A 25,670-nucleotide genomic window follows, 5' to 3' on the forward strand; every position below is an offset into this window, starting at 1 on the left:
TTAACATTTCCAGACTTCCTTTTGCAGGAGGTCAGGGTTACCTGCTGAGGAATGGACTGTGAGCTTCAGACTTCTCCTGAGCAGAGATGGGGCTGCATGTCTTATAGAAATGGAAAAATTGGAGGATTTCAGTCACAAATTAATGCTTGTTTCTTAGTCCTTCTATGCCTGTATTTATGGTTTTTTTTGGTTTTTTTTTTCTTTTCTTAGAAAGCCATCCAGACTATAGACAGGTACCTAATTATCATATTTATTTGAAATTATTGGGTAATGATTTAGATTTTTTTTTCATTTATTCACTCACTAATTTCCTTTCATTTAAAAATTATGAGTCTTCAACATGGGCTAAAACTTACTGGATTTTCACTTCAACAAAAGACAGTACATGAACCTTCCTTCTAAGAAATTAACCACTAAAACCTCTGTATGTGTGGCCTTGTCTGAACCATTATGTTGGGGAATTACTAGAGCTTGCACAAATACCTGGGAACAACAATCATCATTGTACATGCATCAGTCAACATAAATTGGAAATAGTATTTCTTGCTGGCTCTGTTGAAAACAGAGACTCAAAACTGTGTTCAATTTTTGATATATTTATAGGAAGTGGTAAGATACACTGCAAGGGGAAATTCATGTTGGATGATAACACCAGGACTGATGAGATTATGCTCCTATTTCCTATTTATAAAAACATCGGCACTTACACAGTGATAGTGCTTGGTTGGTAATTTAAAATCTGATGCTCTTTTAACTTCATTTGCCTCTCTTAAGGCCCTTAGATTTGGAGATTAAGTCAGCTGAGCTGTGTCCTGACACCCTGATATAAAGACAGCAATTAAGGTGTCTGGAGAGGCTGTAGGGTAAGGATCATGCAGTTGTGTGTATACTCTTGCAGCTGTGGAGGGTTTTTGGTGGTGTTTGAGAATGCTGTATGCTCTTGTAACAAATATGGAACTTTGGGCTAGGAAGTTAGCTGAGGTAGGTGGGAAAGCCCTTGGGAGGGAGGGAAAAGGTGGATGGGAAAGCTCCCCCTGTTCTGCTGAGGTGCAAGAGCACTGCAGTATTGTTACATTTCTCATTTACAGAGGAAAAACATTATGCCTGTACATGCAGTGCTAAAATTAATATGCCTAGATTAACAGTTTTCATTTTTTTAAATTCCACAATTCACTGATATTTTTATGAACAGACAAAGCCTAATTAGACCAGTCCCTGTCAGCACTGACAGGAATTGCATGGCTCCAGGATTTGCAAAGGTGGCTGGAGACAAAAACAGGGCAGGACTTTCTCAGTGATCTCTCCAAAAGTATTAAGATGAATATACAGGAAAATACATACAGGAAGTGAGTTGCTGGCCTAAGGGGCTGCATGACATATTTTGTGTAGCATCAAACCATCTCCCAGAGTAGGAGAGGACTTGCAACAGATGCAATTTATTTATTAGTGTTAATGGAAAATCAGTTCTCTGAGTTTCTTGACTTTATCCATGGTCTGAAGATACTTGCAACTGAAGAAGTGGTCAAGGGAGTCATACTAGTACAGATGCTTAAATGTGAAGTTAATTAGGTACTCTGATGAGCAAATATAAATATATAAAGAAAAAATTGTTAATTGTGCATAGGCTGTGAGAAGACTTAGAAGTAACTGAGAAATTGGAAGTGTTCATTAGCGGAAAGATATTTGACAGTGTTTTTACAGAAATATGGTTGAAGGATTCACATGATTGAAGCACAGAAATGGCTGGGTAACATGCCAGGAAGAAAGTGACATTTGATTTTCGAGTGAAGAGGTTTTACAGTTCTTGTGAACTGATATTTTAATCAACAAGGAATAAACAGAGGGTGTCTGATGTGGACCACCAAATGAGAATATAATGCCTTTTTGCCTAACAGATAAAGAATGTGTGCTGCTTCAGAGGATTTAATCCTAGGGAATTTACTTTACCAGTTCGATGGTAGCAAAACGTTCTGGGTATTTCTAAGAGGGAAAAAAAAGGCAGCTGAGCCAGTGCCTGTGTCTGACACAATATTTAATAAGCATTTTGGAGCAATTCTCCTTTAGGCCTACTTTTATTTAAAATGAGCTGTTACCTGGGCATCTGTTATTCATAAATGCAGCATAGTACCTAAGAAAGAAGAAATTTCTCAGTGCTGAGAATTGGAAAGAAGCAGGCTTTACAAAATATAACTGTAGCAGAGAATCATGCTGAAAACATATGTGAAGAATGTGAAACTTCCTTGCAAATTACTTAGGTGCCAGAAATAAAGGTTTTTGTGAAATCAGAAGTTGGCTTCAGTGTGTCTATTACACTATGATTTTTAATTACATTATTTTCTTACAATACATCCACTGTTTTTGTGGGGGGAATGGGAGGTGCTTGGGGTTTTTTGTTTGTTTTTGTTTGTTTTTGTTGGGGGGTTTTGATGCTTTTTACAAAAGGTGGAGAAACTGTCATTTTCATGCCTCACTGATACACAGGAAGAATTTTGAGAGGCTTACTTTAACTAATCCTCATTGTTCAATATAGTCTTATTTGCATTCCCATAACCAATCCCTAAACTGAAAAATAAAAGTTATTTTCTTAGTGTGAGGGTTTTTTTTGTTTGTTTGTTTTTGTTTTGTTTTATCTTTTTTTTACCATTAACGAAGAGCATCCTGTTTTACTGACAGGGAATGCAGCAACAAACAGATTAAAGTCAGAAGAACCACTTTGTCAAATACTGTAATTTGAAGTGCAGCTTTGCTTGGTTTAAACGATATCCAGCCATACTCCAGACCTCTGCAGACCTCTCCTAGATGCATTTCTTTGCCCTACCTCTCCAGCACTGGCCTTCCCTGTGCACTGCAGGGACACCAGTGTCAGCTGGTCTTTGCCTCCCACATGAGGGCAAACCTTGAACTTCACACTCAGTGAAGTTTCTGACCTGTACTGGGAAAAGCAAGGAGATGCATTTCAATCTTCAGCTAACAAAAGGACATTTGCTACTGCAGCAGTAGTAAAGAAGGATGTCAGGTGGTTGCTAATAATGTCCAAGGTACTAATTCTGTTGTAACACACAACCTGGCCTCAAGCTTTCTTTCATAAAGACTGAGCTCTCAAAAAGAGAAATTGCTTCCAAAACAACCCCAGCTCTTAGAAAGATGATGACAGTCCAGAGACAATGTGAGTGTGTGTGCTAATAAACTGCCAATATTGTAAAATGATCAAATTGATCCAAGTAGCTGTAGTACTGGTAGCCAAGTACTGGTGAAAATCACAGAATGATACAGTATACAAGCAGTGAAGAAAGATTTTCTGTGAAACTAATTTTGAAAAACTTGCATAGCAAGTTGAGAATGGCAAAACATCATTTCGCATATGATATTCTGGTTAAAAATAGCATTACACAAAATCAATATGGCACCTATTTCTGTTGGCATCCTAGGAATGTTCTTGGTGTTATGATAATCAATTTTCTGGAAGAAAATGAGTTGCTGGAAAGTTTGCAGGTGACAAACTGCTGGCCAAATCACTTGTACAAGTAAAGGTCATGGTTTGATTTATTCTAGTGCAAAACCAAATGCACAGGAGTAAGGAGGTAGGTGATGCTTTTAGGCAGTGCCAGCAGGAGTTGGGGGCAGAGGGGGCAAGAGCTGGATGTTCGTCTGGCTCTGGTCCAGGGGGTTTTCCAGATGCCTTCTGTCCCACCTGGGTCACCAGAAACTGTTGTCTTTGAAGGCTGACCTGGAACAGAGACTAGAGAGAGTTAAATAATAAAGTAGGTATTTATTAGAAGGCCTCAATAGATACAACTTGGGCAGTACAAGAGCCCAGCCAGGGCTACACCCAAGATGAACCAAAATGATCACACAATGGATGTCTCTCACTTTTATAAATTCGGATCCATTATCTTATTGGAGTTTATTGTCCAATTACGGCTTTAGATTACGAAGTCATATCCTTCTTGTTTTTCTCTCTTCAGTCCACTGTTGTTTATGCTTTTGGGACTGAAATTTGGATCATTTGTCCTTGGTCCCCAGAGAGAAAAGGATTTTTTTTTTTTTACCTACTCTGAGGAGAGCTTACTATCCCCCAATATGAAGCTCAGAACTACACACTAAAGCAGTACAAAATCTGGAAAATACAAAAGCTAAAATCTGAGGCATCAAAAACATGGTGCAGATGATTTCATAAAGAGACATTCCCACAAGGACAACACACTACCTGGTCTTCCTGTAGGGATTAGGTTTCTCAATCTGCCAACCTGCCCAGCCTATGGAACCGGCTGGTACTGAGGGAGGTGCTGAGGTTGCAGCTTCTGGCCCAGTGCAGGCAGGTCACAGGGTTAGAAGGGCCAGTTCAACATCATGTGGAAAAAGGAGAGGTGCATTGGAAGTGCCTCCAGAAATGATTCTTGAGGTGAGGGAAAGTTGGCCTTGTTTTTTACAAAAGCAAGATGTGATTAATCTTAGCCCCTGTGGGTGGGAGAAGATCCCTGACACTACATTCCCTTAAGCCAATAAAGGTATGATGAGAACTGGTGGCTGGAAGTTGGAATAAGACAAATTGATACGGAATATGAAATACACCTTTTAGCAAACTAATTAATAATTGAAATGATTTATCAAGAGAAGTGATGGACTCTTCATTACTGAGATCTTAAAGTCAACACTGCTGGATGTCATTCTGCGTGAAAGGCTGTAACGCAACAAATGTTATGAAATTACTGGTTGAGGGCTTTTGGCCCAAGGTCAAATCTTACAATCTTAGAATATATTAATCCATGAAAATTCTTTCCAATTTATTGCAGACATGCTGCCATTGCAGTGTAACATAAACTAGATGTATTAGGTTGATCTTCAAAGGCTTGCTTGGAGTGACCTCAGGAAATTTATGAATATGTATAAAAAGTGAGGTGCCTAAGGCAGGGTTAAGAAAAGTTTTTCATTTTGCCTGTACCCATACAGGTATGGGATCTACCTGAGATGAAACAGATCTGTGAATTGCTGCTCTGGGACTCTGCAGACCACGGATGTGGGTGGGCAGTGTGAACGTGTTCCCTGGGATGGGAGGATAGCCTGGGAGCAACGCAAAAAGCCATGGGCTGTCTATGGGCTATGCCCCACAGCCACTGTGATGTGGTGACAATTACTTGGGAGAACAGGTGTGGAAAGGGCTCGCTTCCCACAGACTATTCACAGGGTTGCGACAGCCCTCGGGGAGGCTCAGAGTCCTGTCGCAACCTTAATTTTTTTTATTTGTTTTTGTTTTTGTTTTTTGTAATTTGAGCGGTGTCAGGGTCTCCAAAAACCCGCCAGCTCTGAGGGGAAAAGAAACCGGTTTAAAAAAAAAAAAAAAAACCACCAAAAAAACCCACCAAAACCCCACGACTTCTGCTCTAGCGAAACGCCCCGCTCCTGCGTGCCGCAGAGCTGCCGTGGCCCGGGCTGGCTGCGCGTGTGCGTGTGCGGGGTGCCGAGCCCGAGTGGGAGCGTGTTTGCGTGCCGCGTGTGCGCGGGGGAGGGCGGGGAGAGTGCGCGGAGCCCGCCCGCGCCGGGCCGCCCTGCCAGCGGGCTCCGTGCGTGTGCCGAGCGGGTCGCAGCTCGCACCTCCCCGCGCCCACCCGCGCCCGCCTTGGCAGCTCCACCTGGAGAAGGTGCCCGACCCACAGGCAGCGAACGCTGATGCCGTGAAGAGGGAGCGCGGTCCGGCCCCCGCCGCCGCCGCACACTTTGCGCTGCCCGCGGCCGCGCATCCTGCCCGGCGGCTTTGCCCGACCCGCAGGAAGGGCGCAGGCGGCACCTCGCTCCCGCGGCGGGGGCTGCCCCGGCTCCCGCGGAATGCGGCATTAGCACCCCCGCCCGGCTCGGCACCGCTCCCCTTCTCCGCCTCCCCGGCTCTAGAGGGGGGGCTTTTTCCTCTTCGGCGTTTTCTGCCGGAGCATCCCTTTTTTCCCTTTTCACCCTTTTGGAGGAGGAGGAGGAGGAGGGGGAAGGAAGGAAGTGTTCAATGAGGGCTGCTCGGCTACCCCCCCCGCGCCTGAGAGGTGCTGTCCCTCCCTGAGCGGAGAGGGGGGAGAGCTGCCGAGGAGGCAGAGGCAGGTCCCGCTCCCTTGCTGTGCCGCCGGGGAGAGCGGAGGAGGGTGGTGGGGAGAGTGTCTGTGTGTGCGTGGTGGTGGTTATTTATTTATTTATTGCTCCTGGTGGTTGCAGCTGGCAGACCTGGGAAGGAGTAGGCGCCATTGCCAGAAGGATTATTGCCAGGGGAGGGGAGGGGGGGAAGAGAGAGGAGACCCCGAGGCTCCCGAGGAAGAGGAGACAGGCAGATCTTTCCCTCCCGCCTTGGCTTCTGCCGCCGGGGGATGCGCCCAGACTGAGAGGGGCTCGGCTCTCTTCCGCCGCTCAGCCCGTTCCCCCACCCTCAGTCCTCCTCCTCCTCCTCCCCATCCAGCAGCATGCATCCCTCTCCGCGGAGACCGGCCGCTGCCACCTCCAACCCTGCCATGCTACTGCTGCTCCTGTGCCTGGGCTGGGCGCCGCCGGGCTGGGGCTGGTCGCGGGGCAGCTCCCGGGGGACGGCCGGGCTGCCCCCCAACGCCACCACGCCGATCTCCATCATGGGCTTGATGCCGGTCAACCAGTCCGAGGAGGAGAGCAGGATCACCCAGGGAGTGCTACCCGCCGTGTATCTGGCCATGGATCAGATCCGCAACGAATCCCTGCTCAACCCCTATTCCCTGGACCTGCGGGTCTACGACACGGAGGTAGGGACCGCCGCGGGCCCCGCGCCGCCGGGCGCAGGGGGAGGCGCCGCCGCCCAGTCCCGGGGCGCTGCGGGTGCAGGGGCGCAAGGGCAGCGCGGACGCCCGGGCCGGGGCTGCGGCTGCCGGCGGGGCCGTGCGCGCCGCCTCCGAGCCGCCTTGCCCGCCCGGCCCCGCGGGCTGCCGGCAGATGTGCAGGGACCGGCGGCGGAGGGGGAGGACGTGGAGCCGGCGGGCCGTATCCTGCCCGCCCGGTATTACCAGGAGCGGCTGCCCCGGCAGCTGGGGCTCGCCCCGCCGCCCCAGAAGCGCCCCTGTCCGGGAGTCGCCTGCAGCGCGGGGGTGGGCCCGGACGGGTGCCCGGGCGGCGGGGGCTCTTGTCGGTGGCGGTGGCTGGGATCCGCTGCCCTTGGCACGCACGTACACCGGTGGGAGGAAAGCTGCCTCGCCCAGCGAAGCCGCGGCCGCATCCCTGTGCCAGCCGCCACCCGCTCAGCAACAGATGCACACCGGGCGCTCCGCTCCCCCGCTCCGCCAACGGGCTCACGCCGCCAGCCCGGCTTATCCCATGCGGCGACGGGACGCGGAGGGCAGCGATAGCAGCCGTAGCTTGAGGAGGAGGAGGGGAGGCTTCGCAGGGGTTCGCTGAGATTCCCCCCGTCCCTGCCCTCCGGCGGGAGCGGCTGAGCGCTCGTCCGGGGGTGCGTGGCAGGCGGGCGGCGGGGCGCGGAGGCGCTCGCTTCTCGGGAAGAACTAAATTTGCAGTGCCGGTTCCTGCGGAGCGCTGCCAGTGCGGCGGGATGCCTGCCCCCGTTCCGGAGCGCTGCCAGCGGCCGGCCGTCAGCGCTGGGAGAGCGGGGAGCCCTGCTGAGCGAGGAAACACGCTCCCTTTACCTGGGAGCGAGAGGCAGGGAGCGGGGCGAGGGCTTTGTGGAGCTGGTTGCCACTACCGCCCGCCCGCAGCTGCCTTTGGTTTTTGTCACAACTTCAGTACCTGTGTGTTTGCGGAGGATAGGCGCGGGTCCGGTACCGGGGCTCCCCTGAAGATGGCAGTCGCTTCTTGTGTAATGCTGGCGGTAGGGGTTCGCTTCCAAGACAACCCCCGGTAAAGCAAGTGACTGCTGAAAATCTTGCCGGCTGTAATTTAAGGAAGCCCCTGTCTGCTCCCTTTAGGTTTCTCAGGTCCGGGGGGAACAAACTGAGAGCAGCAATGACAGGCTGTACTGTATCGTGACAGTCCCTAAAATGACTACCAAAGGCCTCTCCTTCCAGGGTGGCTGCTTTTTATTGACATAAATTTGTCATAGTGTTTAAAAAAAAAAAAAAAAACAGAAAAAAACCCCACCAACCACTGAGCAGAAATGCATGGAGGGCAATACTGCTGAAGATGTCACTTAGGAAGGAGCAGGCTGCCATCCTGTTGTGTTGTGTGAACAAGACTAGATACTGACAGGGAATACAGGCAAGATCAACCTAGAGTAGCTGCTTGTTTCTTTAAAAAGATGAATCTCAGGGAACTCTGCAATTGTAATGAAAAGAATTATGGGGGATTTTCTGAATGGCATTACCTGTCTCATAAAGTGAGATGCATGTCAGGAAAAAATTCACAGGTTTCCTAATCCTGTTTTCATTACGTTAATCTATATTAGTTTTTCCTGTGGATAGAATTATTAAAAAATAGGCATAGGAATTAGAGAAGCCTAGGCAGGATGTCCCTTCTTCTTACAGTAATATCTTAATAAAGAAGGTGCTGCACTTTATTGCAGTCAAAATATTGTGGCACTCTTCATAGAGATTTTGGGTTCTGAACTAGGTAGTTATCATAAAAATATTCAGGAAAAAAATTACCCTATTTGTTCTGGAATGAGTATCAGTTTCTTTAAAATTTTACTGTTAGTATTCCAGGGACATAAGAAATCAGGGTCATGTTGCTACCTTGCTGTGTTGCTTTAAATGCTTTTAAGAAATTAATAAATGCATGGTTATGGAATGCTAATTCAGGTGACCGTACATGTTTGGAGTACAGTTGGGTCATTATTGCATGCTTAATAGTGACAAGTAAATAAGTTAGTGTCCATAAAGAGTGCTAGATTGACTGCACCCAACAGAATGGACGAATGCCTGGAATAGCCATTAAATACCTAATGGCAGCACAAACTTTTTCAGTCGGTTCAGACATTACCCTTTTCCTTCAGTGCACTTACGATAAGCAGGAGGGTAGCTGGCTCATCATGCCCACTTGATTCTCAGCCTATTTTCTGAGACTGCCAATAAATAGCTATGCCTGAAGGGCCTGGATCCTTATCATTGCATAATCAGAGACCAGGGAGTAGTTCTCCCTCTCAGGGCTTCACAGGTGGTGCTTGTGACATTGTTGGCTCTTGAAAGAGAGAATGTAGAGCCTTGAACACATAGGATTTTTTAATAGCTTGAGAAATAATTGTAGTATATTTATAATGCTTAGGAAATGCATGGCAGTGATTTACTAATTCAGGTATTCTCCCTTGTGTCTCCAAAATCCGTCTTTGTTGCAGTCTGATCCTTGTATTGTAATTTTTTGTAATACTTTAAGTGCTTGTGAAAAACAATAATGAAAATAAACTAGATTGGTTTTTTTTGTTTTTTATTATGAGTTCAGGTTCATTCTGTCAGGATTGAACTGAATATTCTATCTGGCTTGATAGTTCTGGTTTGTATAAGGAAGCATCATAATGTCTTTACTTTCTGACCATAACATATGAAGAACTGCAGCGTGCCTTCTAAGGTGAACTGTTGTTTGTCAGCACTTGAACTCGTTAACCTTTGAGGACATGAGCAGCAGCTCGAGTGATTTTCAAAGCATTTAAATTGAATTAGCACTTAAGTGCAATGTTTAGTTTATGACTCTGTGAATTGCATCTTTGTTATGAAATATGACCACAAGTTACTTCACATACAAAAATGCAGAGGCTTCTGTTCTGGGTATTTTTTGATCTCTAAATGTGCTTTGAGTGTGATCATGATCCAGTGTATTTTGCTACTTCATGGGCATGTCTTTATCTATTTGGGCATTCCTATGCAGACTCAGTCAATAAAACAAATCTCATATGTAGGCATTTGCAGAATTCTGATCTAAGTGACTTTACTTTGTGCTGTTCATTTTGATGAGACTCTCTCTAGATGAGACTCTTGGGAAAAATTTCATAATTGTGTTATTTTAGAAACTCAGAAATGTATAAAATGATCTCTAAAGGGTCTCATCCAAACCCCATTGAAATTAATGGCAGTAAATGCACTGATTCCAGCGGCCCTTGGACCAAGTCCTAGAAGTTAAGGGTGCTTGATAGCTTATGGCTTCATATCAACAATCATGATACAATAGTTCCTTTTTTTTTTTTTCCATCTCTGTGATTGTAGCTTTAGTTGGTTGAAAAAGAAAAGAAATATTTCACAAAATAATGAAAGAAAAACATCTACAAGCACTGGATACAAGTCAAGGATTAGGAAAATTAGGATATTAGGAAAGATGATTTCAGTTTAAGCACCCTAACACACATCTGTTGGAGGAAAAAAGCAGAATAGCCCTAAAATAAAGAAACGAATCATTCTAGTGGACCCTATTATAAATTTCAAAAGTATTTGATTTGCATCAGGCAAAAACTGACCATAGAGTAACTGGAGGGAGAGGCATTGTGGAAGAAGGAACGGAAAGTTAATGGAAGTTGGATATCTGTCCTTCTACATCTGGACATCTTCCCTCAGATATGCACTGGATTTTCTCATTTCTTGTAGGAGCAGTGCTGCAAGTGGTGCACAGACAGTATGAGTTTGTTTTTAATTTAAACATGTATAGTCAAGAAAGCACTTGTTTATGAAAATCAAAGTGAGTCTGGACAAGCTAAGAAAAATCTTCCTGAAGTAAGTGGGTACATTATCACAAAGAGGAATGAATATTTGTACTGGGGGGGATGAGATTATTTAATTTTATCTAACTACGACAAGCACCTTGTAGTAAGCATGATATAATCTCATTTTTGTGAAATAAAATATTCTAATACCTTTAAATAGCGGGTTGGCATAGAAGGATGAGCTCTGAAAAATGCACAGGACTCCACAAAATCTGAAGGAAAATGTGAGCTTATTGATATTTGATACATATTTGCCTTTTTCTATTCTGTAACTAGGTAGAAAGTGCCTTTCCTAATTTATCTGACAAGAAATTATAGTCTAGGTGTAGTATGTGTAGACTTTATCTTTGTTTCCTTCTTTTTTACTAAAAAAGTGCACGTTTTCAGTAAAACTCTCAAAGCTTAAGAAAGGCCATGCACCCATCTGAGTCATTCTTGCCAGCTGTTATAAGTTTTAAAGCACCCTGAGCCCCCAAATAAAGATGATCCTTCCAGAAAGTCCTGTCATAAGTGGTGTCAACAAAACCCACTCATGTCTTGTTCTGCAAGTAGGAGTAAGAGAACTGTTCACTTTTGCCAAGTATGGGAACACATTCTGGAAACCGGAGAGCAGGTTTGTGTCAGTGGTACAGAATAAGGTGTCTGTCCACTGGAGCTCCACAAGGTGGTTCTCAGAGAGGGACAAACAGCTACTGTCTGCTGTCTGGAAAACTCCACTGTTACATAACAGGGCTGAGCAGGGGCACCCCTATCCCTAAAGAAGTGCATGTGATGTGTTGGTTAGGCCCTTTGTCTTAGGAGGCATTGATCCAAGTGCCTCCCTGGATTTGCAGGAGGAAGCACGATGTACCAATGTCAAGCGGGGTCTCTGGGTGAGCCCTGTCATGCTTGTGAATGCTCTGAGCACTAAATTGTCTGGAGCCATATTTTGATTTCTGGTGTGCTCATAGTGGGATAGGTAAGGCTGTGTTGTGATCATCTGAGGGTAACAGCTGAATACACAGGAGATGTCAGGGTCTGAAAGGGGGTCTGTACAGACCCTGTACAGACATTTGTTCTTGTATCATGAGGTGAGCATGTGTCTGGCATATGTTGAAGTAGCTGGGTAATTTCTTACCTTTAAATATTACTTAGTACTTGGGCTGTCTGATATTTGCAGAGAGCGAGGCATTAAAATGCACTACGCTGCGTGTATGGTGACAGTCACTGTCTGCTTTGCTGGCGACACTCTGCTTGGAAGGGACATCTTTAAATAGTCAGCGTCCCCTTTGACTTCCGAGTAACATGACTCCGTTTACGACATAACCTCCTTCTGCTGTAGAGTTTTGTAAACTTGGAGGGAAGGATCTAAAAGTTAAGTGTTTATGTTAATTCTGTGCTGGCTTCTCCGCTGATGTTAAGATGTGGGTGGGGAGAGGAGAGAAATCATGTATTCACTGCACCCACTCCTCTGGGTGCGGATCCCAGACCTGCAGAATGTATATCCTCTAAATATCTTTGCAAAGAGATTAAAGCCAGTTTCTGGCATATGTCTTGCAATTTCTTGTATAACTTATTCTATGCATACTGCAAAACACACCCTTATGGAATCTTTAGATTCAAATGCCAAACATGCTCCATCAGCACGGAAAAACTATTTTTTTGGAATAAATCTAGGAAATAGTATCTATTTGCATTTGAAGAAAGAGTAGAAAGGCCCTGTCCTCTTACATGGTTATCAGCCAGATTTAATTACTCAAGTTTGTGGAAAAGATGGGGTGTAATATCCTGATGATAACTGTGAAGAAAATATTTGCAAGAGGAAAGCAGAGAGGAAGGAGCTAGATGAGAGAGATTTAATGACAGCATTCACAAAGAAAGTTGTTGATATGCTATTTATATTGTTTTAATTAAATACATGTAACTATTTAGAATGACATCATGAATAGCATTGACTGTCAAGGCTGCAAAACACCACCTTGCATTAATAATCTGAATATGATGATACATGTGCATATCAAGCTTTGTTCTTTGCTTTCAATTTTATTGCTTTATAGACATTTTCATGGCATAAGGCGGAAGTATAATGCCTTTGAGCAAACTGGAGGATCTGGGAACCAAACAAAACTCAAGTGGATACCATTGCTATGATAGGAAAGGAGATATTTTTCCTTAGAAGGAACCATTGCATGCAGAGATCTGGCTCAAGGAATCAAGTGGTGATAGTTAATAGAGGAAAACCCCTCATGATTCCTTTTGACTTGGATAATTTTGGGGGCAGCTGGGGCAGAAAATATAGAGATCAGTGAGCACAGCTATGATTCAGTCTTGTGGAGATATCTGTTAGTACGCAGCAGCCCCATATATCCCAGGAAGCCTATTTCAGATTGTGGGATTCCAGACTGAGATGGTGCAGTGCACACACATCACAATTTTTCAGATTTATTTTTGTACTAGGAATCTTCAAACTAAATCAGTGACAGAGCCTCAAACTTTTCGGCAGCCAGATGCACTCTGATTTGTGGGTCTAGCTGCGGTAGAAATGAGATTTTCAGTACTTTTGTGGTTCTTGGGCTCCAGAGTTAATGGCCCAGTAGCCCGACTCCTGAAGCGAGCTCATTCAGCTACACCATTGCTGTGACTTAAAGAAGGCAATGCCCCTAAAAACAGGTGGAATACATTTTCAGTCACCCTGTGTCTCCCCTTGCCAAGCTACGGACACTCAGGGGATGCCTTCTTTGCTAAGCAGGGATTTCTCTACTTGCAAAGGTTTTTGCTGTGGGTAAGGTCTGCTGGATTTGGCGACTGCTTGATACTGCCTGCTCAGTGGAAATGGGACATACTGACTGGCAAACACTTTTATTTATTTCATTTTTTCCCCTTGTGACAGAATAGCTATGTAATCTGATTGCTAAATCACTGATGCTCAGTTTTGGTGCCATTAATTTTTCATTATAATCTGCCTTTATTTCTGATAATTTTATTTATAGTATTTTTCAAAGAAGTTTTCTCCAATGTGAAGACGAAAGCTAACAAATTAAAGACAAATAGCCACCTTCTGCCTGAAAACTATACTCACAAAGAATTAAAAATATGGGGGTTAATTCAGCTGGGATGTCCAAATTGTTGTTATTGAGTCTTCTGAGAGATGAAGGCCCAGATAATGGACTAATTGCTTTAAAGTGAACATAACAACTTTGAGTGATAGGATTAGAAAACTTAGGTTTCCTACTATGGCCATGGTACTTTCCTTAAATAATTAATGAGTTCTCAGATCAGAGGACCATTAGGATTATCCACAGACCATGTATTTCAGCTGGGATTTCTGCCCACTCTGCTGCAAACTATAATATGTACTTCAGAAAACCTTTCTATCTTGTCTTAAGGATCCCCCAAAATCATTGTCCCTGGACAGCTTTTCTCTGTGATTTGCATGTTATTTCCAGCTTAAACTCTGCTGATCTTGCAGCCACTGAAGCTGTGAGAGGAGCAGCTGCAATTTTTCCTACATACACCTCCCTCCCTCCAATACCTTACCAGCTGCAGACTCGGGACATCACCAGCAAAAAAGGGGGATCAAGGGTTTCTGAATTTTATGGCTGTCTAGGGGATCCTTCCCTTGTATAAAGGACTCTGGTGGATTGGATCCTGATGGAATCAAAAAACTTCTTCACTTTGTCAGACTGTCACAGACTTTATGTGAAAATGTTGTATGTTTGCTTTTTTGCAAGCTGGGTCTGCCAGGCTCATGTGCTTTGTCACTGAGAAGATGGCTCTGCAGAACCTTTTTTGAATTCTTGGCTGAACTGATTTTCTTCTTCTTTACCCCCACTTTTTTCGTAAGACACTTTTTGCCACAGTCCCCATAAAAGGAACTTATTGTGTCTGTCTGATTAAGTTATTTCCATAATCTCTTTTATTTTATTTATCAAATAATCACCACCACATATCTCTAAAATAATCTATTTTTTAATCTTTTATGTCCATAAAGTAGTAATGTATTCTAATTTACCATTTACCTAGGGCAGGTCTCAGTTTCTGCTGCAGCTTCGTTGAACTACAGAATTATGTGAAGATTCATACACACAATAGGTGTCTAAGTAACCATTTTACATCTAAAACCTCCAGGGAGAAGTAGTAAGAGGCCCCTTTTGGGATGCTAATTAACTTCCTTTCCACTGTTTACTGCTCCTGTATTCGCAGAGAATTAAGTGTTTTTCTAGTAAAGAATAAATCTCTTTCTTTATTATCTTTAACTCTATATGAAAGGACAATTTTTGGCAGACTACACTTAGTGTGGTATAAAATACAACACACAACATTTTTCAAGCATTGTCATTCAGATGTGCACTCATGTTTATCTTACCAGCACCGTGTAGATATATTTTAGTATACACATATGGTCTAAAAATATGAAGCTTTGTGTTTCTGTGGGGTCTTCCATATAATTGTAAAGTTCTGCAGAAGCACCATGGGTTTTGCTATCTATTTTCTCCTGTGAATTTGGCAAACCCAAAGTATTAATAATTTACAGGAGGTTGATCAAGAGAGAGAGCCAACTTCTTATTTTTTTCCCCATCCACTTTTTCTAAAAATTATAAGCAGGACAAAATTCCATGTTGGTGAGAATCTAATCTGGAGGAATGTGCTAGTAGTGGCAAGATTTTGTGAGATGCAGCAAAATCAATTAAGTTCCAATAACTGCCTGTATATAAAGTGATACAAAAAGTTTTGCATCTTTAAACTTAGCCAAGTTCCCCTCTGCTCCTCATTTTTTGCTGTGAAGCATGCTAATAGTATCAGCTCCACATCACTTTTTTTTTTTTTTTTTTTTTTTTAAAGAGTTTCTAGTTAGGTCCCTGAACTAAAGATTTGCTTTCCAAAAAGCACTGAGTGATTTGCATTTTCTGTCAACAACAGTGGGAATTGCTGAATGCTCAGCACTTTAGAAAGCCAGCCCACCTATGAAAATACAGTGTGCTTCTATGAGGAGGAGACCTAGAATTGCCACTTTTAATTAAGAACAAAGCACTCATCGTTACTTGCTTTACAGTTTCAAATTGCCTGGTGGAATAAAATGCTGATTTCATTCAGCCTTTGGGATAGAAAACCTTTCAGGATCAATGGCAGTATTAAATATCTTTTAAAATTAAATTATCACATCACAAGGATGTTGTAGTTGAGAAATATGCAAGGTACAGTATTTTTAAAAAAACAATAAAAATAGTCATTTTTATAATTAACGCATGTTTGACCTTGGCAAAAATTATAGCTTGTATGAAGTAAACAAAAGGAGTGAGATGGTGGGAGCACTCTGTCCCTAGGGCTTTGTTACTCAGGGCAGGTCTGTATGGCTGACACAATTATGTCACTGGTGGGTATCAGGAGGTGCCATCTCAACACCAGCAGAAGCCCTTACTGTAGCTACAGCAGCAAACATCTTTTTTGACCAGGTCTAACAAAGGTTGTTTCGTTAAAATGGGATAGTTTACCAAAAGGTAGAAACTGTGTTTTCCTTAACCGCTCAAAAATTTGGTATTATTAGAAATAATTTTTTCATCCACTATAGAATAAATTACAGATTAAGCCGCCTCTGAACATTAAACTATACAGAAAGAATGACTGATTTTGGTTTTTTTTTTCCCCTCAGCATTTTATGCATTATTGTGTCTTTCTTCTCAATCTTTTGCAGTTTGTCATTTTCATTCGCAAAGTGCTGCCACTAGAATTTCATCTATCACTTCAGGAATAATCTCACCATTACTGTATATACTAGTAATTTTATCTCTTTTCTTCAAGCCTTCTGTTCAGAATGGAGGAAATTAATTTGATCTTTGTGTTGCACTGCTGGGAAAGAGGGAAAGGAGGCAGAGAGAATTTCAACCTACACACAAGGAGTGAGACACTAGGGTTTGAGGCAAAACAAAATTTTCATTTCAAATGAAAATTTAATTTTCATTTTTATTTCAAGATGATCTTGAAGGTCTCTTCCAGCCTAGTCATTCTGTAAATTTTGTGAATTCTGTGACATAGCCTGTGCATTTGGATGATACTATGGGAGGTAAATAATTTTACCTGGACAGCAGTTACTCAAAATGCTGGGACATGTTACAGCAGATAATAGTACCTTGATTGTGAAGCTGCTCTTGGCAGTAGGTAGAAGCTTTGTCTCAGTGTCAGAACAGGAGTTGCCTTCCACAAGAATTGTATTGGTTTCCAATACATTACCAAGGTTTCTTAGGAACATGTGAATGGTCTGTACTCTAATTACACTGAGCGATTAAGCAACAAGAGCGGAGACACATGGGACGAGAAGGGGTGAATGATAACCTGCTTTGAGAAAAACTAACATGTGAGGCTGGGATTAGAACATCCTATAAATGTTAATGGGTGTTACTCAAGGGGGAGGAAGCCGTGTGTGGGAGGCGTGAGGTGACATATAGCTTAAATATATAGCCAGTCTTTAACACAGTTAATACAGTCTATAATCAAGCTTTTACATGAACTAATAACTGTTTAAGTGATTTACAGTTCAGAAATACTTATCAGGGGACTGAGAACTGAATTTTAAATGCTATAAAATTTGAGGATAATGCGGCAAGAAGGACAACACTGGAAAGATTCCTTCTTTTGCCTTTGGAAAGTATTGGCTGTGGAAAACACATTTATGCCAGGTGTTTGGGGTTCTTTCTATTTTTAAGTTCTCAGGGATTATGCCTCTATGAGGGAGCACAAATTCCTCCCACAGTTTCCCTCTCTGAATATTACTCAGTTTGTGTGGAACTCACAAAGGAGATGCCAACAGTGAGTCATCTGGTCACCAGCTCTGTCCTAAGGTTTTCAGCTAAATCTTGCAAAAGCTGCTTTAATGTACTGAATAACAGTGATTGACCTTTGGTAAACCTCCCCCAAAACAGTGTGGAAGGCAGTGTTTAAAGTCAAATGGCCTTCTTTTTCTGACACTGAAATCAAGTTTTAAAATCAGTGCTATTTCAAATGCTTCACATTTGAGAAGTGGATGTAAGATGCAGTGAGTTGATTTATCACCTTAAAATTTCCCCATTGTAATATTTTAGTAGTAAATTTTGAGGGTGCCAGGCAAACTCACTTGAAAGACTCTATCTTCAAATGTGAAACAGAGGCTTAGTTATCTGCTTTTGTAGGTAATAAGCCTCAGGAGATGCTATTCTGAAAATGAAGATAATACCTGTATGATCAAACATGAGCATGGCAAATATAGCTATTTTATTCATAAAAATGAAAACACACAATCTTGTTTTGATGCAAGTTTTACAGGATTAGTTAGCAATAAAAGTACAATTCAAGAAACAATTGTCTGGTTAGGTAGTTAAATGTTTCTGTCAGGAAGCAGATTTTCAGGAGACAAGTGACAGGAGGCTGCTATAGCTTTATAATCTTGTTTGCTTCTTTGCCAGACATGGGTTAAATGCTGAGGGCACACAGAAGTAGCACCAGAAGAGAAAAATACTGGTCTAGGTTGAAGCTGGTCACGGATCTGTAGAATAAGGTGATGCTTCCTTTAAATGTGTGCCCATCCATATGGTGCTGAAAATTATCTCAAAGCCTCTTATTCGCCATTGCCCTCTTATGAATTTGAAGGCACTGGCTAAGCAGCAGGGGTTCAGTGAGGTGTGGTGGTAGATTTGTGCCTTTTTAAATGCTGAAGAGGGTATTGGATAGTCAAACCACGTTATTTTTTACCTACCCGTGAGCCAAAGCTATGACTTCAATGGAGGCCTATGTCCTCACTTAGCTGGTGAGAAGATTTGGGGATAGGAAGAAGAGCAGCTCAGAGCACCTTATTTGCTGAGGTTTGGCAGCATGAATGTATGCTTTCTTCTCCTCTTCTTTAGTGTAGTCAATGCTGAAATAATGCTGCTAAGGAAGGCTGGTCCATTCACCAACAAATCCCATTTAAGCCTCTAAGAAAGGTATTAAATGGGATTTAAGTAACATCTTGGCCTATACTGGCCGACTGCTCAGGGAAGAGTTTCATCTTAAGTTAAAAAATGTTTTAAAAATATGTTTTCAGTGATCACATTATAGAATCATAAGGCTTAGGAATGGAAAATACCTATTAAGTCATTGTGTTAAATTGTTGCTATGCAGACTGTGCTATGAGAGCGTGCTTCCTACTGCATTTTGTGCCCAGACAATGTGTTAAATTTCTTGGTCTAGGAAATATCCATAATAAATTTTGATCTCACTGCATTTGATCTAGCCATAGCCTTATACAGTAAGAAAGCCAGTACCTCCTTCCCCACATGAAGGGCTCTCTCAGGCTTGCTGCATTCTGACTATGGGCAATGGTGATGAAAAAGACCAAAGGTTATGCAAGGCTTTTTCTCCACCCTAAGCAAGGGTATTTCTATTTCACCTTGTGTTTATATATAAGAATGCATTGGGCTCTTTCCTTGTCCACCCAGTTGTACAGGTGGGTTGGCAGAAAGGGTCGCTGTGGACAGTCAGTGATTAATTGAGTGTATCTCCTGCTTGGAGCTATTTGTTAGGCCCAAATATGTTTTGCTATTTTGCTTGTTTTAATTTTATTTATCTATTTCCTGCCATGCCCTCATGTCATGTGACATACATGTTTTAATTACAAATTAGAATATTTATAACTAGAATTTACGTGGAGATTTTCTGTAAAAACTTCTTAGTTGCATGTCAGTTTCAGAATAATTTGTTGACCTGTAACGTTGTGTTTTTAAAATTGAAATTAGACAAGCTACCCTTACTTTCTGCAGCAAAATAATGCTTTTTTTTTTAATGTCAGCCATTCACAAAATAAATTGCCAAGCTCCGAACATATAATTTCAAATTTGATTTATACCAAATTAACCTTCTGCTTATGTGCCCTTCCATTTGTTTTCCTTTCAGATTATTGAGTCATGAAACCCTTTGAGGTTTTGGGTTTCCATCCCAGCTTGGCACAGGGAATTCTTTTGAAACCTTGAATTTCCACAAGGTGGTGAAGCAATTTGCTTTTCAGCTGCATATATAATAAGACTTGCTGAAAATCAGAGCTTTTTTCCTACTCGGAGAAGCAATCATCTCCCAGATTTCCTTTCTCTCCATGCCCCTAGGCTTGGCCTTTGTGTTTCCTTCCCTTGCCTATGGCAGCATTCCAATAGATGTGGGGGGCTTCCTGTGGAAGGGGAGAGCTGGCTGCTTGAATGGAGGAGTGGGGTCAGCCAGGTGGCTGCCTCCAGGAGAACAGGGGCATTGCTGCTGCAAAAGGGGCAGGGAAGATGCTGCTGCCTGAGGGGTGAGGTCGGCTGCGAGTCCTGGTGAGCAGAGGTGCAGGTTCTTCTATGGTGTGGTGATCCTGTGTATAATCCCTCCTCACCCTGCTGAGTTTTGATTAGCAGCCGGGAAGATTTTCTCCAGCATTACTATTTCCTCTGCATTTCTGCGTGTACAGCATCCATTCTATTTCGTAGCCTGGCATATTACTTGGGAAACTGCAAATAGTGTGTTGAAATTACTTAGCTAGCTACAACAATATGTGAAATGCCTGTCAAATGCTATGTGCCTGTAGATGGGAGGAGCAGGCCTGAATGCTGAATTTTCTCACAACTACCACTGATTTTAAGGTAAGCATGGGGTTTCTGACAAAAAGCAGAACCAGGAACAGGATGTGCAGATTTGAGCTGATGCAGCTTTTGCACTAGAAGTATATAAAATATTATCGATATGCAAGACTTCATATTCTCTGTTTGACATGTATGAAGCAAATAGAAAATGTGTTTGTGCAAGATAAAACAAACTGAAGCAATCTTCTGACCCAATGGCATGCTGTATGCAACTTAAATATGAGTTCAGTATGCAACCACTTTGTTCAACCCCTAGAATATCTATTTTCAAAGGAATCATATGAGTTCTTGTATTGATTTGTCACCTATGGTTGAATATTTCTCCTACAGAATGTTTAAAATGACACATGTTTAAAATTAGACTTGGCAGAGCAATTTGCCTAGAGATTATTCTTGTGAAGTATTGATTCACAGCACTGCTGTGAGCTGGATTACTGTCCAAATTGGAAAAGCCAGTCGTGGAGAGGTCTTTATCCTTTAATAACAATTAGCTGCTTTTCTTAGAGGGACACAGCTGACTGAAGCAAAGGAAAGCTGCAAAATGTCAGGCAACCAGGGTATCTAAGGCCTTCTCTTCAAGGATGTGGACTGCTGGGAAAGACAAAGAAAAAGAAGAAAAGCACCAAAAAAGATGGTTTTCTGGAGCTGGAAACTAGACACTCTGATGCTGTTTGTGTTACTAATAATTAGGTGCTCTGAGGAGCGGAATCGGACTCGCCTCTCTCTCCTCGGGCTTTTACCCAGCAGCTGCCTGATTGATCAGAAAAACCTAACAGCAGATGCACTGCCTGCAGTCCATTTGGCCTTGAAACATTTATACAAGCATAGATGGATGCTGAAGAACTATGAGCTCCAGGTTTCATTCCATGACACGCAGGTAAATGGATGTAGGTATAGAGTTGTGCCGTGCTTGAACCTCCCCTGTGAGCACACTTCCTGTGCCTGTGACTGAACCCCCTTCCTGGCAAAGGCTGCTCTGCTGAAATAGAGCAAATGTGGCTGTCCAGCAATGTTTGGGCTCTTGGGTGGATGCTGGACTGTGGTGTGGATCTTGTAGTGCAATCATGCCCTCCTGGTGCTAGGAGAAGGAATAAAGAGTGTGTGAATTGGGGGGGTTGGTGAACACCTACGGCTCTCGAGTGTTTGAGGCACCCAGGAAGTGATTCCCAAACCCATGGCTTGCCGAGTCACTCTATTCTTCTGCATTGTCTTCTGCATCTTGCTCTTCCAGCTTTCCATGGTGACAGCTTTATAGATCACTGCCCTTCTCTTCCTGCTTTGCATGAAGGAGACCAGCCCGTGCTGTGCTGTCAGAGTAGGGTGATGGTGTGGAGCTTTGCTTGCCACTTTAAGCGAAAATTAAAGGCTGATGTGAGAGATGAGGGTTCTGAGAAGCTGGATATATTGAAATGATATCTGGTTTTGCAATAATTTCAGATTTAAGAGAAGCTTCTTCTGGAATTGAGATATCTCTTCATCTTCTGTACAAAAATTAATGCAGTCCATTTCTAAAACCTGTCTTTTAGTCTGGCCAGAAGAATTGTGACAAAATTAAGAGGAGCTCACATAGCAGGGTGATCTGGGGCCATAAACATATTCTTAAGGGGCTTGTTACTGATATGAATTTCTGTTTCCCACATCAGACACATGTGGTGGAGCAGATGCCCTCAGACTTATACACACTTACAGGCTGCTTAATATTTTTAAATCGCAAAGTAGTGTGTCTCAACATGTTTGCTTATCTATAACTCTTTAAACATGGAATGTACTGTTATGATAAAGTTATTAAAATTTGACATTATTATGCCAGTAACAGTTGTGCTGCATTATATAATGGGAAGAAGGTATTATATGTCTTCTTTTGAAACTCTGGAAAATTAGCCAAGGGAGAAATTAGAGTGTAATTTTAATAATGTATTTGGTTCATAAGCACTTATATATAATTTTTGAAGTGCTTAATATATAATAAACATGATCCTATATGCTATAAAATTTCTTGAAAATTGCCTCCAAGTTTAATAATGGAACACAAATGCATCAACTTCATGTTCTCATTAAGAAATCACCTGTCTTGTAAATTACTTTTGATACAATTCACTGTTTTATTTATTTGTCTGTATGTTCCTATTGGAAATGTAATTATAAATATGAAGGCTTGAAAAAAGTGTATTTCTTAGTTTCTCATGTAAAAAGAGTAAAATTTCAGTTACATTTCAGCTTAAATAAGAGGAAAGTGTGGATATGAGTTTAACTGGACAGCAATTAAAACCTACTTTTGTTTACTCAGATTCAGTGGATTCAGTGTTGTGGTTGGGCTATAGGCAGTTTTGTGGAGGTGGATGTTTATTTGCTAATTGTGTTTACACAGTTTCCAGTTCTAGGAGCAGCTGTAAAATATTTTTCCCCACATAAATATTCAGTGGATTTGAATTACAGAACCTCAGCTCTGTTGCAGTGACCTCTCAATTTGAATTAAAATATTGAAGTAATCTATAATTATATTTTTAAAATAACTCCTGGCAAAAGACATAGATCACTGCCTTTCTCTTCCTGCTTCTCCATGAGCAGAAAGACATATCATGGGGACTTGTAAGAGATTAATAGAATGTGTATCCTTAAAATTTCTGATTTTTCTTCCTGGTTCTGAGAGTAATCTTGAGTACTCTTGACTTTTAAATACTGATTACAGACATGCTGCAGAGATCCTTGTATTTAATTGTTTGTCAGGGACAGTACGAATGCAAGAGAGCTGATTCTGCTTTTTTAATGCTGTTAGCCTAGACTTGCCCTATGTGACCGTATACAACCTTTGGATTAGCTTCCTTTCAAGTAGAAAATACAGATACTTGACTCTTTGGATGTAGTATCTGCCATGAGGGGGACAGATAGTCTACTTTTTGCCATCGTTCACTAGGAAGAAAAAGTTACATCTAAAAGTACTTGAGTTGCTTTTCCTGAAATAAAAAAAAATGGAAAGAAATCATGACTCCCAATATATGATGATGCACATGGCTTGAAAACAGTGTTGCTTCATTCAGGAGCAAGGGGAGGAGAGTTGTGCTTACCATGAGCCCCTGAAGTTTTGAACATTCTCTGCTGCCCAGGAGGGAGCACTGTCCTGCCCAAAGGTAAGACATTTTGTGCAGGGTGTTCAGTTTTTGGCTTTGCTACTGTTTTATTTCAACTAATTAAGCTGTCACTACTCCAGAATATGAGTGGTAATCAAGAGGCAAAGGGAGCATTCTTGCAAGAGATGTCTGAATTCTTTGTATTAAGTGAAGCTGTTCCAGTCAGGAGCCTTTGGGAAACTTTCTTTGGCAGAGTACTTTATAACCTAGTGGCTTTAGCACTGAGCTAAGAATGGAGTGCTCTTTTTGACTGATGTCTCTCAGGTCTCCCGTGATTAAATGTGCACTTCCTAATTACTATGTTGTCAATTCCTTTTAAGTGGGACTCCCTTGAAAACTCATGATGTAGCACTTTCATGTAAAAAAAAAAAAAGGTTAAATATTCACTAAGAATGAAAAGCAAGCAAATGAAAATGATCTCGTAGTTCGGTAAATGGCTGTTTATCCATCAAATGGTACATCTGTGTCTGCAGTGTTTATTTATTTATACGAGAAGGACAGTGTTAACAGAGCTGATATATCTCTCTATGCTAGCCACCCCAAACAGTGGCACCTTGGGAAGGTGTGTTTCCTGCCTCTGACTGAAGAAGGGCTGAACCTGGGTTTTGTGGACAGCTCAAATCCTTGAAAGGTTGAACAAAGGATGTGGGAAGGCAGAAAAGCTGCTTTCTGCAGATTTGTGAATCCAGACATGGAGCAGCTTTTTAGTGCAGTAGGGGAAATAATGCCCTTGAGATCTTCACCTATGGGGGTGGGCAGCCAGGTATAATTGAGCTGTCTAAGTACCACTTTATTTCTGTCTTTTACCGTATGGCTGACATCTGGAGTCTCTCCTTCTATGCTGTCCTCAGGGTGATCAGGCTGGTGGATTCTTAGAGGCTCAAGCAAGTCTAAAAATAGTTTTACTGTTGTGTAAAGAGCAATATATTGGTCCTTCAAAGTTATTTTTCCATTCTTACCTAGTGTTCTGACTTAGTAGCCAGTTAAAGGGATGTGAAGCCAGGGCTTTATTAGCAATGGTGTTAACAGGAAAGGTTTACATGCGGTAATTAGGGCATGGTCTAAGCAAACAAATAGAATTTACCACTGGGATTTTCTGAGTAGTGCTGATACGCACTCAAATTGCTAGTTGACACTTGGCTGAGTCTGCCCTAATGTGTATAATTTCTGACAGGAATGCTACAACGTATCCCAGTCTGACTTAAAAGCTGGTTGTCTTTTCTTTGTTAGTAAACTGATTCCTTTGTAATGGAATGACACAATAACATGATAGCTGTGTGTCAGCTGATGTAAAGATTTTTGTTTTTAGTAAATTAAATTCAAACCGCCCCCCTCCTCCCCCTCAAACCCCCTAAAACCAGCAGTGGAACAGTCACTGAAAGTGACATTGATAGGCAAATTATTTCTAAAATGAAAATTTCAAGGCATGCTGGTTTACTTATCCTGCCTAAATAAGAAACAAATCTGCTTCAGACTTAAGATGCAATAAACTGAAGCATTACACTGTTTTTGGGTTGTACATGTATATTAATCACCTAAAAGCATAGGCATTTTGCAGTGATGTCAAGATACAGCACCAGTATTATTCTGTAAATAAGACAAAATATCTCCAGGTTTTTGTGTTTGCAACTTGTTGCATGTGATGTGTAACCTTGCACATTCCTGCATTCTGGGATGCTTTGTGAAACAGTTTGACAAGACAGGCATAGGAAACAAAAGCATCCCATTTTGTAGACTTAAGAGTTTGAAAACTTCTGTAAATTGGTGACCTAGGAAGTTATTAAAAGGCCATGTACTTGGTAAATCAGTTCTTGACATCTAACTTTCACATGAACAAGATATTCTATTTTCCCTCTCAGGGAATGTGGTTTCTCAGTATAGTATTTTAGACATGAAATTTGTGAACAATAAAATACTTGTCAAAATGATAATTTTAGCTTTCCTAAATTGTCATATCACTATCTTTATTATTGGAAAAGTCTAACTGAAAAACGGGAAGAAAAGTGTTGTCTATATTTTTCAACCCTAAAACATCTTAATTATGATTCCTGACAATATCTCTTTGTTTTACAAATAATATACTTATGAAAAAATGATGATAAATTCCTTATGAACATTTTTGAACTGTCATGAAAGGTATCCAGTTTCAGTTTTACTCTAATGTTTCACTTTCTAGTGCAGCAGGGGTTCAGAGTTGTACAAAGGGTGCACAGTTGCCTTATGTTAAGCCTTTCTAAATGTTATTTGAGCTACTTCTCATATAGTGGAATGTCGCTGTCGAGGCAGGACAGGAATGAAGAGACTGGACCCAGAAGG

General features: G+C 42.0%; 1 protein-coding gene across 2 annotated transcripts in view; it reads left to right on the forward strand.

Annotated features, from left to right (window-relative positions):
- Positions 1-6,108: 6,108 nt before the first annotated feature.
- GABBR2 (gamma-aminobutyric acid type B receptor subunit 2) overlaps positions 6,109-25,670 on the forward strand; it is a 450,589-nt gene continuing 431,027 nt past the window's right edge. Inside the window, exon 1 of one of the 2 annotated variants that reach the window (XM_085573703.1) lies at positions 6,109-6,746. In XM_085573703.1, the coding sequence (XP_085429829.1) occupies positions 6,438-6,746 (309 nt within the window). In that variant the 5' untranslated portion in view covers positions 6,109-6,437. The remainder of the gene's footprint in view (positions 6,747-25,670) is intronic. The other variant, XM_085573704.1, reaches the window with a different exon arrangement.

Source organism: Lonchura striata, chromosome 2 (genome assembly GCF_050655825.1).
Source record: "Lonchura striata isolate lonStrDom1 chromosome 2, ASM5065582v1, whole genome shotgun sequence".
In the NCBI taxonomy this organism is placed as follows: domain Eukaryota; kingdom Metazoa; phylum Chordata; class Aves; order Passeriformes; family Estrildidae; genus Lonchura; species Lonchura striata.